The following is a 15072-nucleotide window of genomic DNA, read 5'->3' on the forward strand; positions in this document are numbered from 1 at the left end:
AAATAAAGAACCAAAAAGTGATCTTATTTTCTAGTCTTGTCTTTTCTGAGGCAACATTCTTGTCAAGAAGCGTCAAGTTTCCAACGCAACCGAATTTATTGCTCTTTGTGCGACCGTTTAGCATTTTAAAAATTGACATTAATATTTACATATGGCTTCTTTTTATTACCATTTTTATCCTTGTACTATAACAATATTCTATAAAAGCAAGCCAGAGATCGTTTACAAATGCTTTGCTTCTTATGAAAGTCTTCAGACCCCATTGCAAACACTTGCGGAAGAGTAGAGAGCCTGCTGGAAGACTTGCATTGATCACACCACCAGACGTTATGCGCTGGCGAATCGGCAAATCATTTCTGATTGGCGTGGCATCTTTCTCTTTTGGTTGTATTTTGACTCTTTTTCTATGCTCTTCCAATGATTCAGCCGTGGACATTGCAAGTTCCGAACCGAATCAAGGGATAGAGAACGCAGAAGACGAAACTCCTCAACAAATTCCCGCTGAGGAACTCACTGCGGATGAGGTAAGCGACGAGGAAATTAACGTCGAGCTACCAACCACAACGAATGCTCCGAAACCGACTTTGCCTCCGTACCCGCCTGTGTCAAACGGGAAACCCTTAGTGTTAACTCCGTCTAGCTGCAATGAAGGAGTATTTCTCGTTATAATTGTTGTTTCTTCAAGCAGAAATTTCGAAGCGCGCAAGGCTGTACGATCTTCTTGGGGAAAGAGCATTTCGGAAGTGAAGCGCTTCAGTTCTAACTCAACCCACGATTCCTTTCAAGTATTTTTCGTGGTGGGAGGCGACGAGGTAAATGATGAAAGAGTCGAAAAGGAAGCGAAACAGTACGGTGATATTTTGCGCGGGAATTTTATGGACACTTACGTTCAAAATGACCTTCACACAGTGAAGACCCTTTTGGGGCTAAAATGGGCCACTTCAATTTGTAATCCGCAGTATATCTTAAAAGTCAACTCAGATTCGTTTGTCAACGTCCACGAGACAATTAAATGGCTGTATTCATTAGGGGACAGCAGTGAGCCAGAGTACAAGCATAAAGAAGGCTTGTACACGGGTTATTGTCATACTGGCGGAGTGAGGCCGGTTAGAAATCCTCAAAGTGCTTATTTTATCTCGGAAGACCAATGGTCGGAAGATCTTCTTCCTTCGTATGTGTCAGGTGTAGGTATCGTCCTCTCGCGAGATGTTGGTGAAAGAATGGCGAACTATGCTCGGGAGGTAATTCTTTCTTGTTTGAATACAGACCATAGTACAACCTATCAACAACCTTTATGCTAATCTATGCCTGTACATGCATGGCTGAAATCCTCAATAGCATTGTTTGTGTTAGTCCAGTCCCTGAACTCTCTCTTCCGCGCGCTCTTTATAGGATTTGAATTCAGGCGCGCGAAAGAGAGAGTCCAGGGACTGGACTATGTTTGTGTATGCTACCAATGGTGAATTCTCTTTGTACCCTGCCAATACAGACAGATTCAGACTGTGGTGGCAGGTCATTGATAATTGCTCGGGCGACCATTTCTGTATATATAGTGGCCTGTTATAGAATTACTGTATGGGTAAAAGCCCGACTTGTGATTAGGGCTTTCCACAAGTTGCTCGAAATTTCTGAAAAAGGTGCTCGAAGGTTGCTCCCAAAATCCAAGAAAGTTGCTTTTGCGGATTAAAAAAAGTTGCTCGAAAGTTGTCCCCAAAATCCAAAACGCTGCGTTTCTTCAAGAAAATTTATCCAAATAAATGCTAATTTCCCTTTGAAGGTAAGATTTCTAAGCAACTTCATGCAATTTCACTCCAACAGAAGTATCTAAATAACATTTAAAGGCAAAAATGTTTTGAATTACATGGATGTAACAAAAATCTTCGAAAACGTCCGTATGGCCTTATTTAGTTTCCGTAGGCTAAGAGGGGGAGTTGTTTGAACTACCGTAGGAAAAGCGCAAGCAACAGCAGAAGAGAATGGAACCTCTTACATTCCTTGTGCTCATAGGCGTACGAGGCGGGGGGGGGGGGGGCGAGGGGGGCTGCAGCCCCCCCAGTGCCGAAAATTTTCGGGCAAAATGCTTAGAATTCGGGCAACAAGCCCAGAGAGAAAAAAAAAAATAAGCCGAAAAATCTCAACATAACGTTCAAAACGAATCACACCAACAGAAAAAGTATTGGAAATACACCGAACTTTGTGGTTCAAAAGTCCAAATTTCTCATTCATCTGCTTTCGTTTACTCTCGCAAATTGCTATAATCATCTTCGATTTTCCTCGCAAATTCTGCATGACTCCTCAGTTTGATTCAGTTGCAATCAGCTTTTCCATAGTTTGAGCGTTTACGCGCGGTGGATCCAGTGTAAGACCTTGACTGAAACAAAGCTGTTACAATGCGATGAAGTTAATGCTTTTGACTCAAATGTTTAGTTCTCAAGACTAGCTCAAAACTTTCAACGAAATGTTTTAACCATTCATCCCTGAATGTTTCACACGCTTTTGTTTAACTTTCAAGTGGGGGAAAAACAATGTAAATTGGCTCCCCAAAAATACTTTAATTTTTGCTGAACTAGAGTGAATAAATAAAATATTTCCGAAGAAAAGGATACAGTGCATTGAAATTTTCGGGCAACGCCACGGAATTATCAAATCAAAGGACTTCAAGCAAGCAGGCTAGTTAAGGTTTGTACAAAACTATATGACATTTTTTTTCGGGCAATAAGATCCCCCCCCCCCCCCCTCCCCCAGGTCCGAAGGTGCCCGTACGCCTATGACCACATACTTAATTGCCCAGTCAAAGGTAGCTTCTCGTAAGCAAAACATATTAAGACGTGAATATAATTTTTAATACTGATCCTGATCGTCGTGTACATAATGTCGTGCGCACAGCAAGCACGGATTATTGACCCCATGACATCGTAGAAGCACACAATTGGGGTATTTATAGGAATAAAGCTACAGTATTGATTATACATTCTTTAACCGGAAGCTTGAAGTATTTTCATGCCCAAACATAATTCTACAACTAGTTTGGAATCACGCATGTCTACCTTAACGCTAGAATGCAAGCAATACAGTATTAATCGCAGTTTACTAAGGATTTGCTAGAATATCAACCGTTTAAATTAAAAAATGCAATATTTTTATGCTTTTTCGCGACTTTTCGCTATATTACAACTTTGTGCTATCAGGAGCCCAGTGACGGGTTTCCAAAGATTAAAAACTTTGTTTAAGGACCTTTTTCTTATGGCATCGGCATGGAAACGTCGGCAAGCGAAGTATTTAATAAAAAAAACCGCAGTTGATTGTTGATGGCGTCATCTCTAGTACAGAGTGCCTGCAATTAAACAAAATGACGACACACTTAATAACATTTTTTTTACTCTGGCCCTTAGAAGACTAATACTGCTAGTCGAAATCAGTTGGCAATTAACAAGCCTGCCTATCTTTATTTCCGTCGTACCCTTGCAATTTAAGTTGTTTTTTGTCTAAATTCTTCACTTTTTTTCAAAAGATAATCTAATTAAAGAGGTGAACTGAAAGAGATATGTGATCCCATGACATCGTAGCAGCTTGCAGCAGACAAAGTTGTGCCATCAAGTGACGGGTATCAAAATTAAATCGAAATAAGCTGGCAGGAGGTATTCATAATAACGTCCGCTGATGCACAACTAAAAATAGCAAGAAATTATCCCGACGCATGGATTTAAAAAAGATTACTATTAGCAGGTTAAAGTTGAGAATTTGATTGCTGATTATGCACAGCAGTTTGTTGCAAGCCCATATGTTAACTTTATTCGCTAGATCTAGAAATCGAAAAAACAAAAACAGAAGTAATCACCGTTTACTAAGGATACTGCTGAATGTGGATCGGCACTTTAACTTTAATCTTGCCTTAAGAATCTTTAGCAGGTCTTAAAAGATCCGTAAAGGTTCTGCAAGTTTTTGTGTACCATGGATATATACTTCCGAACACCCACCCACAACTCGGCCCATGCTTAGTTTTGAAACATCACTTCTGAAACATCAGACATTCTCCTGTATGGTGAAATTCAGGCAGAATGTTTGGTTGAATGGGTCCTGGTGGCGTTATTCGTTTTATAAAGCCGTATAAAGAATTTAGTAAAGCAAAAGCAATTCGGGATAACTTTCGTAAGCATCAAAAGTAAAATTACTATGCTAGAAAATTCGACAACCATCATAACCGCTATATTTCAGACTTGCACGCAAGGTAGGTCACACAGATGGCAAAAAAGTGAGGACCCGGGTTGAATTCCGGCCTCTCACTTTTTCCCTGAAAAGGCGATGGTGCAGGACCCAGGGCGGCTAGCACTTTCCACAAGTTGCTTGAAATTTTTCAAAAAGTTGCTCGAAATTTCTGAAAAAGGAGCTCGAAAGTTGCTTTTCATTAAAAAAAAGTTGCCCAAAAAATCCAAAACGCTGCTTTTTATCAAGAAAATGTCTTCAAATATATGCTAATTTCCTTTTGAAGTTAAGATTTCTAAGCAGGTTCATGCAACTTCACTGTAACAGAAGTGTAAAAGAAACTTTTTAGGGCAAAAATGTGTTGAATTACAAGGATTTCTTTCACTGAGAAAAACCGTGAAGATATCGATGACGTCTAGTCTGCTGACTAATTTTGTAATGCGGATTGAGTAGAAGGTCGAAATGTCTTCGGATGTTCCTCGAAAATCTTCGGAACTTCTTTTATCTTCGGAAACGTTCCTACGCTTCGAACAACACTTGGACAATCTTCGGAGATCTTTGGTCTAGAAATTGCTCAAAATGCAACAAGTTGCCCGAAAGGGAAAAAGTCTCTTAAAGGGTAAATGTTGCTCGAAATTTGAAAAATTGACAAAAAGTTGCCCAACTTGTGGAAAGCCCTAACCCATGCAGGCCCACCATCCCCACCGCATTCCTGCTGCCCTTTGAATCACCAACTGAAAAGTGTAAAAAAGAGGAGCATTACCTGACTCGTCCCCAGTCGTCTTCATATAGCACGCGGCAAAGGGAGAAGCACGCGCGCGAGGTGGGTTAGCATCTCCCCTTGCGCTCCCTTTCTCGGTACCCGTCTCTCCCTCCGCTGTATCTTTGCCGCGTGCTGTATGAAGACGACTGGGGACGAGTCAGGAGCATTACAGAACAAAAGGAAGCTATAAACGGCAAAAATGCTCTGTGACTTTCCAGAACGTTGCGTGAAATTCTTTTAAAAACTTACCATATTGACAGCAAGTTCCAGTAAATCCAGATCTACAGTGACACCCTGTACTGTGTGGTGTACCAGAATTATGGCAATTGCCTCTGTTACATGCTTGTGACTCAGATAAACCATAAGGGCAAGTACCACCACATTTCTCATGACTCGTTTTATATCGCGACCTCCACTGAGTACCACTGGTGCCACAAGGATAAGAACAACTGCTCCAGCCTGACCATGAGCTGACTGTGCAATCTGTGATACTACAGGTTGATGTGGATCCACGACGTCGAGAGGATCGTCTACGTCTATCCCAAAAAATGCTGCTCGTTTCAGTAAAAAGCGTGATAAGGCATAACAGGCAAAAAATGGTCGTCACTTTCGTCATCTTCGCGCGCGAAAGTTTTAAAGTTTCGTTGCCTTCAAGCAAGAGCAAAGCGACTGACAATCAGAAGTGAAAGCGCTTGACTGCCGAGTGCAAACACAGCTGGCGTCTTTCTAGGAAAGGTATCTCAAACTTGAGTTGCTGAATCAACATGCATTTGCGGTATAGATCAACGCTTAACCTCTTGACATCGCAAAAGTATATTTCCCAAAATACCCGATAAGTATACTGGTAATGAAGAGTATTATTTTCTTTTAAAGTAAAAGACGTTTGCTATAATTAAATCCAGGTCAATTTAATGTCAGCTTTGCCACATGCCTCTACGTACGCTTGATCCGAATGGATAGTGTACATGTGGTACAGGTTCGAATAACTAAAACATGTCTGCGAGTGTAAAGCTGTAAATTGCATTGATTTTTTGATTTTTTTTTTCATTACCCTCTTTCTACATATACAATTTCTAGTTTGCTCACTTCATCCCATGACTTCGTCGAATGATTATAATCGAAGGATAAAATGTAAATAAATACAGGTATGTGACCCATGACATCGAAACAGCAGCAGATGACACAATTAAATTTAATAAAGTTATGTTGAAAAGTTAATTCCCTGGAATGCAATCAAAATTGCTGAAAAGGAAGCCAGAAATTAACGAAAGTAGTGACATGGATTAGCGCAGCTGGACTCTACTATTCTTGCAGTTTCAGCTGTAGCAATTCGTAGAAAAAAATATAGCAGCATTTAAAGAGATAAAGGAAAAGCGACTTCATTTGTCCGACACTCCAAATGCGGCGTACGCATGCTTGCGCGTTTCCATCGACAATTTGTTTATAACAAAGACATAACGGAAACGTCCGCTAATGAGGAAATATTTAATCCCGAAGCATGGAGCAGGCTAAAGATGAGAATTAGACTGCTGATTATGCAGTTTGTGTGCAGTACTAACAAACCACATACTTAATTGCCCAGTCAAAGGTAGCTTCTCGCAAGCAAAACGTATAAATACGTGAATATAATTTTTAAAACTGATCCTGATCGTCATGTACATAATGTCGTGCGCGCAGCAAGCACGGATTATTGACCCCATGACATCGTAAAAGCACAGAATTGGGGTATTTATAGGAATAAAGCTACAGTATTGATTATATATTTTTGAACCGGAGGCTTGAAGTATTTTCATGCCCAAACATAATTCTACCACTAGTAGTTTGGAATCACGCATGTCTACCTTAACGCTAGAATGAAAAAATACAGTATTAATCGCAGTTTACTAAGGATTTGCTAGAATGTGGATCGTCACTTCCGCCGTTTATATATAAGTAAAAATGCAATATTTTTATGCCTTTTCGCGACTTTTCGCTATATTACAACTTTGTGCCATCCAGTGATGGGTTTCCAAATTTTTTTTTTTAAAAAACTTTGTTTAAGGAGCTTGATCTTATGGCATTGGCATGCTCCACTTTTCTTGTGCTCGTGCTTTCGCTTTCATTACGGGATCGGGTTCACACGTACTTGTACTGGATGCCTCCGTTTGTGTCCAATGTGTGAACCAGTCTGAAAAAGGCGCAAGACAGTAACCTGCACCGGATCAGGCGTTCTCATTTTTGAAAGGGAGAGGGGTAAGTAGGGAGGGAGGGTGGGCATGATCTCAGGTTAGCAAGACAGCCGCTCAGCAGACAGTAGTATATTTATTATACACTTAACTAGGATTGAAACTTAAACTAATTACTTTCTTTTGCATGTTTTAGATGAAACTAATCCACATCGATGATGTATTCCTTGGAGTTATGGCGCAAAATCTTGGCATTGGATGGATTGACGAAGGTTCTCGTTTTGACATCGCTTACACCACGATGCTGACTGAGTGTGAAGATCTTCACTTTTGTGTCCTTGGTGGCGTTCTCGCAAAAGACATGTTCTATCTGAGTCAAAATGTGGAGCATCTGAGAGAACTTTGTGCCGACCAAGAACCCGAGAGAGACTTGCCATTAAATCTCATGTATGCATGAGGCACACAAAGTGAGATTGACATTTTATCTTCAAATAATTTCCAGAAAAAGTCGCAGGGTTTTTTAATATGCTTTGGCTGACTTAAATTGCCCTCAGCCAGCGACCTGTCCCTTCATTTTGCAACCTCCTGGTTTCTTGTGCGGGCGCGACTCATGTGACACGTGACAAGCGTAACTAGGGCTTTCCACAAGTTGCTCGAGATTTCCCAAAAAGTTGCCCGTTATTTCTCAAAAAGTTGCTCAAACGTTGCTGCAAAAATCCCAAAAAGTTGCTTCTTACAAAAAAAATTGCTCCAAAGTTGCTCCAAAAAATCCAAAACGCTGCTTCTAATCAAGAAAATTTCTCTAAATATATGCTTATTCCCTTTGAGGGTTAAATTTCTAAGCGGTTTTCTGCATTTTACAACGAAAGAAGTATCTAAATAGCATATTAATGGAAAATTTGTTAAATTACAAAGTTTTCTTTAACTGAGAAAAATCGTGTAGATATAGATGACGTCATGTTTCCTGACAAGTTTTGTAATGTTTTAATGTAGAGTGAGCCGAAAATTGAAACGTCTTCGAAAATCTTCGGCAAATTTCGTAAATCTTCGGAAACGTTCGTATGGTCTTTCAGCAGCACTCGGATAATCTTCGGAGATCTTCGGTCTGGAAATTGCTCAAAATGCAACAAGTTGCTCGAAGGGGAAAACATTGCTCGAAATGTGAAAAGTTGCCAAAAAGTTGCCGAGCAACTTGTGGAAAGCCCTAAGCGTAACACGTGTGCGCACAATGGATAGTTTACTATCCATGGTGCGCACAAAAAGAGAATTGATGATTTGTAAGCAGTGGGGTGGGGACAAACCGTACCCATGCGCTTTTTGCGAGTGCATTCATTTTCGTTTAAACGCCTTCATTCCATATGATCAGCGACAGTGATAAGAACCCGACTTCTGTCAATTTATGCTCAGTAAAGTAAAATGAAGAGTAAAGAAAGAAACAAGTTTATTTAAAGAGAGTGAAACCCGTATTTGCGATAAAAACCTGATTAAATTTAAGCCTCATAATAGTAAATGTAAAATTATAAGAATAGTGGTAAAACAACATTCATTACAAGTCATAAAGGACAGCTTGATAAGTATACGTATTCTTCCTTTGGCGCAGAAATCCTAATAAATTTTCCGTGTCGTAATTAGACAAAAAAACGAACAACTAAATAAGCAAATAGATAGACAATAAAATAGTTTATAAGAAATAAGTAGTTTTTTTTTTCAGTCTGCGTGTTTTTCAGTCTTCAATCAGTCACATACCTCAGTAGTTAGTTCAGTAGTCTAGCAACATTTTGCGCTCGTTCAGGTATTTTTTCCTTTGCGCACTTTTGAAGAACTTTATTAAACAGTAGACCAGCCCATTACTCATTGCGTCATCTATTTTGTTCTTCATCTATTTACCTGGAAAGCGAGAAGGGAAAACGCTGAAATTTACTCGCCTAAGTTCACTATCATTCTCATGCCATTGCTAAGTTTGGATTAGCTTTTTAGGGAGAAAGCAGCTTAAATTTATATATGTGGACCTTTCAGCGCCATCTACCTATTTCTCCCTAGATTTTAATCTATTAAATAAGTTAATATTATTCCCTCTCAGTCACGCAAGGCTTCTCTCTAGGACTTAGGACTTATCCTATTCCCCTTTCCAGGGACCATTATTTCAAGTTTTAGCGGATTCCGAGAGACTGCCGCGTGAAATGAGCAGGACCTTGGGCTCCCTGTGGTTACGCGGACGGCAAGGGTTCACGGGAAATTCACTTGAGTAACAGGCTTGGTTCCTAAGTTCAAGACAACAAGGATCTTGTATTGTCGATTTAGTAGTGTGTGGGACTTTGTTTGCAGCTTTTGCGAACGTCATTTTCGCGAAGATTTGCTTTCTTCTTTTGGGATTCTTCACAGAATGACTCGTAAGTACCTTATTTAACTATCTCAAAATCTTAATGTTGATTTGCGTTCGTCATTTTGCGATCGTAGCGGATTCTTTCATAACATCCACGTAAATTTGTAACATCAGCACTTCATAAGCTTAGTGAGAAAAGCTTCTGTTTGAGACAGTAGAATCGTGTCATATTACTCTTGGCTATAAACTTCTTGTATAGTCAGTATTGTTCGATTCGATTCAATTAAAACGCTAAGATAATAGACAGTAAATTACTCTTCTAGTAATAAAGTTTAATTTGGATATGCATGTAGAAAATCTACAAGGTTCGAACTCGGTTCGAATAAACAATCTATACATGCATTACGTCGAACGAGTGACTTATCATCGATAAATAACAGGAATCCGTAGTCAACTTTGATGATGAACCTGGCTGATGGTATATAAATCTTTTTCTTAGATGTCTCAAAAGCGTGTGTGAAGTGAATAGTTTAAATAATTAATTTGATTGTAAAATTCGTGCAGGAAGTAAATGCAAAGATCAACAGCACCTACTTGTTTTGCCGTTTGCTCATTACAAATTATACTATAGTTGCTAAACATAAGGTTTGTTCATCTTTAAATATTGTCATTCAGAATTCCTCTTAGTTGATGTAAGCCTTTTTAAACACTCCTGTCTTCACTATCACACCAAATTCTTTACTTTTCTCATATCAAATCTAAAATGACTAGACAATCCTTTTACAAGTCAAGGTATTTTATTATTATAATTAAATTGCTATCCATTGCACGGCTGGAGACTAACTTGAAAACAAAACAGTTCAGTAAGCCTTCAGCCTTCAGGCTCATGTTTTACTTACTACCTTGATATTATTATGACTTGTGTTATGAGTGGTCAAGATGAAGCAAATCTTGTGCTGTGATTGCCCAGGGGGGTACTCGGGCTTTCAAGTGATGGGGATGATCGAATGGGGGCAAAAATCGAAACCCAGAAAATCCCTAGGGCTTCAAACATAACCCTCCCCCCCTCCAAAAAAAAACCCCTAGATTAAAAATTGACCTCGAAAAAACCAACAGTAAAACACATTTGTTTGTACTTTATTTGCAGAACTGCACAGCCAAGGCGCTTGCATGAATCTTTAGATTGTTTTCAATACCCAAAAACATTCCTACTTAAATAAAAAAAAAATAGTTGCCAAATTTTCTACTCCCCCCCCCAAAAAAGCCGGAATCGAAAATTTTAAACCCAGAAAATACCTTCGATCATCCCCATCGCTTTGTCTTGAAATCCCGAGTACCCCCCTGGGGGAGTACTGCAGCCCTCTCAAGGCTTACGATTTTGCTGTGAGATTCATGGTTTTCAGTTCAATCTCATGATGAGATGTCGTGGTTCAGTTTTATCCTTGATACAATTTGGTATTTTCCTTTGTTCTGTTGTATGGTAATATAAAACAAAGGAAAATACCAAATTGAACCAAGGGTAACATTGAACCACGACAGAGACACAAAAATCTCACAATTAACAGAGTCACAACCTGTACTGAAGGATATAATTTCCTTGCTGTGCAGCAGGTGTAGAGAGTGAAGCAACATTATATTCTTACTTAAAGGAGAAGTTCACTCCAGAATGGCCATTTATTTTCTTTACGCCAATAAAACGTTTATACAAAAATATGTTATTCACCAAAATTTCAGCCTCCAACGTGCGCTTTAACCCTACGAAATCTTTCCCAAAACTCGACAACTGAACGCCGCCATCTTGGAGCTGGTAATGTATGCGTGACGTCAAAGAGCTCAGCCTGAAGTTTGACGGGAAAATTTAAATACTTGAAACTCCTTGTTTCTTCATAGTGGCTTTTGTTTGTCAAAATGCCTATTTGTGCAGCTCCATTTTGCCCAAACAGAGCTCCAAGAAATACAAAAACAAGGAGTTTGGACTATTAAAATTTTCCCGCCAAACTTCAGGCTGAGCTCTTTGACGTCACGCATACATTACCAGCTCCAAGATGGCGGCGTTCAGTTGTCGAGTTTTGGGAGAGATTTCGTAGGGTTATAGAAAACGTTGGAAGCTGAAATAGGTTAACTTTGTTATCAGCTTTCATCTTTGATATTGGACATCCATGTTATGGTCAATTGACAGCTATCAAAACAAGGTGTAGAACTCGAGGTCACATGTTTTGTTTTGAGTTGCCTGCTGACCAGGTAATGGTTTTCCATTGGTTTGTGGGCTCAAGTCCTATTTTTTTCCGTCTATGGTCAGTCAATTCAGGTCTAATGTTGGTGCAAAATGATTTTTGTCCAAAGTTGCACTAAGAAAAAGTTCTGTTTCCTGAGACTACACAAAGATTTTTGGTTTCTTTCTAATAATCTGATGACAAAGAAATAGGTAGTTGGTACAGTGCGATCACATGTTACAGAGCCGTACCTAGGATTTTTTGTCTGCGGGTGCAAGTAACTTTTCCTGGCGGGGGGCAACTGGGGTTTGTTAGTTTAGTTTTTCTTTTTTTTCTTTAGTTCTCTTAGTTTCAGAGTTATTTTTTCAAAAATAGCTCTTAGCCGTCGTGATGGACCATGTAGTCAGTCAGTCACTCAGTCAGTGAAGTACATTATGTATGTTTCACTTTGTCACACCAATTAGGTTTCAGGTACTATCAGAACCAATCAAATTGTAGTTTATAAAGGGGAAGCAATCTGACACAGTTGTAGTGAGCGATTTCGTTCAAAGACTTTAGATTTGTAGGAGGTGAAATTGGTGAGTTGTGAATTAACCCTGGATTAAAAATGTGTTTTTCGTAACGCTCGCCTGCTTACAATGCACACGCCGGTCAGCAAAAGGCCCAACACAAAATTGTTATTCGTCTTATTGGAGCGTTTGTTTTGGAGAGGCTAACTTTTCTGAAAGTAGTAAAAATTAAAAATCACATAACGCATTTGCACAAAGCAGATTAAAAGAATAATGTTGATGATATGGAAACTTATATAGCACATTTACAAAGCTCGTGATCAATGCGCTTCACATTATGATGTTAATACTGTAGGCATATTTACAAAGAGTCAAAGAAAAGGAAAGGAATCTTCTTTAGATTCCTAAATATTACTGGAGACTCTGTCACGCCAAATGCAAACCGCAATTAATTTAATTAGTCTCTTAAGCGTCTTGATCAATTCACCAATTCAGAAGTGGTGTTTGTGTTTATACCTTTAAAACATCTCGTTCAAACATTTAATGAACCGGTATAGGTAAAGGTAGGTAAAGCAACTACAATCGACGGCAAAAACAGAATAAGAGCGTGCCATTCCGTGACAATTTGATAACTTAAGTAGTTCTTGTTTGTTGAATAACGTTTACAAGGAAACAAAATTTTTTGTTTTAACAGTTCTCACAGGAAACAAATACTCCAGGTGTACTGCGCTTTAAAGAACTTTCCCGGAGAGATGGTTTTCGATTTGATTCGTTTATTACTTCGTATATTACTTTTCGTTCAATGACTACTGAGCGTGTTAAATGGAGACATGGCTTTTTCGAGAAAAACAAAAGTGTCATGTTACAAGAGTGAGAAAAACAATAGTACAATTGTATCATGTTACAGTGTTTAGCAAAAAGCCAAAAGTATACCGTAACAAACAAAAGTACCCCTTATGTTAAAAAGCTAGCAACAAAACATAATTAAGAACGTGCCATTTCGTGACATTTTGATACTTAAATTAGTTCTTGTTTTTCAATTAAATTCACGTATTGAATAAAACAGTTCTGACGTATTAAGTGCACATAAAAAAATATTTGTTTGCAAGCAAATTGCTCAACCCATTTATTGACATAAACCATCCCGACAGGACAATCATCCAGTCTCACCCCAAGCCATGTTTTAGTTTTCCAGGCGGGGGCAACTGCCACCCCACCACCCCTGCTAGGTACGGCCCTATGTTGTCTTTAGTTAGATTTAAGAAACAGAAATCATCATTCTCTATGAAGAGATTAAAAAAAAGACGGTAATAATTATTGACCCTGGGGATCGAACTTGCTTACAGGTGGAAACCAGCGTGAGTTGGCTCGTGCAAAAAATCTGAAGAAACAGCAAGAACAGGCAAAGAAGAAAGGAGCTGGTGAAAGTGGAGCTGCGCTGAAAGAAAGAAAAGAAAGGTATACAAAAGGTCAATTAAAAATAATTCATTCTAATAACCTCAATACAGATAAATAAATTGAAATTCCTTAAGCTTGGATACCACAACAGCCGATTAACAACACAGCAGATCTATGAGGGAATGACATCTAATAGTCAGAATGATAATAAGGATCAAAATGTAGCAGTGAACCAACATGCTTCATCGCTTGATGTAGACTAGCAGTATTGCAGTCAAAACTGATATCACGAAAACAATCCTTTTTGGATCCATTGGCCTTTGGTCATTTTTTTAATTTTGTTAAGTTAAATATTGGTTAGTGTGTCACAGATTTTCCTAAAATTATCCACATTTATTTTCAACTTTGTCAATGTTGCCTATTTTGTTTCTTCCTGCTACTAAAATATTGTTTTTGTGTGTTTAGGGATGCAGCTATGATGAGGGAAAAACAGAAAAAAGCCGCAGAGAAACAAGCTGCCGAAGGAGGCGCAAAGAAATAACCCTGCTTTAAATTAATTTTGTTTTCTGGATTTTCCAACTGAAGAGAACTTTTGGTACTTGTACATTCTTCATTTGCAATCTTGTAAACACATCTGCAGACTTCTATGACATGGATATCGCATTAACATCATCATGCCATCTTGTGCCAGAGACTTTTCTCTTTTTTTGTAATAACATTTACTTGCTTTTTGTGCTGGGAAATGGTTTCAGTTAGTCTAAATGGGTTCCATAAACTGTCATATTTGTTGCAGGAACAAAAGAAAGGGGAAGTCGGACCTTTGCAATTGCAAATTAAAACAAGAAAAAAGACACACAGATTCAGCTGGGTTTTTTTCCTTGAACACCTGTACATTTATAATAGAATTTATTGTTACATAGCTTAAGTTCCAGTTTGCACTCTTATCAGCTTCTTCGAGGTCACATGACATCTAACAATAAAACTGTTTTCCACCAAAAGTCTCTGAGCGGCAACATTGCAAAATCTATGACATCAGAGGGTAACAGTGCAATGATACCCGCGAATGTTGCCCAGAAGCTGCCATCAAATTGCATCTTTTGTTGCCCTCTGTTTTTTGTGCCTATTTGCTTTTCATTTTAGTAAAAACAACTGCCCATCTCCTGTCTTTTCCCTTTCTGTTGTTGCCTGCATATAGGTTAATCCAGAAAAAAAAAGAATAATGAAGTACAGTAATTAATCATTCTTGTAGAATAATTTGATGTTCTGTACAAGTAATACATTACATTCACAGAGAATTTTTCAAAAAATGTGCAAATCAGTAACATAACTTTTCATTGGTAGAAGTTAAATAAATAAAATGTATTTAAATACGGAAAATAAAAATGTGGCACTAATAAATAATATTATTTCTTCCTTGTGTACAACCCCACCCATCTACCCCTTGGTACTGCATAAATAGTGGATCACAGGTACCGGCATCTTTCTTGCATTGTGTGGT

General features: G+C 38.7%; 1 protein-coding gene and 1 long non-coding RNA gene across 2 annotated transcripts; one reads left to right on the top strand and one right to left on the bottom strand.

Annotated features, from left to right (window-relative positions):
• The first annotated feature begins 183 nt into the window (after positions 1-183).
• LOC144660697 (UDP-GalNAc:beta-1,3-N-acetylgalactosaminyltransferase 1-like) lies at positions 184-14985 on the top strand. The gene is made up of 5 exons (XM_078521407.1): positions 184-1241; positions 7328-7538; positions 9452-9521; positions 13523-13634; positions 14040-14985. The coding sequence occupies exons 1-4, from the start codon at positions 243-245 to the stop codon at positions 13536-13538; spliced, it is 1296 nt and encodes a 431-aa protein (XP_078377533.1). The 5' UTR covers positions 184-242; the 3' UTR covers positions 13539-13634; positions 14040-14985.
• On the bottom strand, positions 2822-5797 carry LOC144661051 (uncharacterized). Its single transcript, XR_013572191.1, has 2 exons — positions 5216-5797; positions 2822-3334 (listed from the first exon to the last, which is right to left on the bottom strand). It is a non-coding gene; the product is annotated as an uncharacterized LOC144661051 (long non-coding RNA).
• Positions 14986-15072: the final 87 nt, after the last annotated feature.

Source organism: Oculina patagonica, chromosome 1, assembly GCF_052425735.1.
Source record: "Oculina patagonica isolate OP01 chromosome 1, crgOcupat, whole genome shotgun sequence".
Classification (NCBI taxonomy): Eukaryota; Metazoa; Cnidaria; class Anthozoa; order Scleractinia; family Oculinidae; genus Oculina; species Oculina patagonica.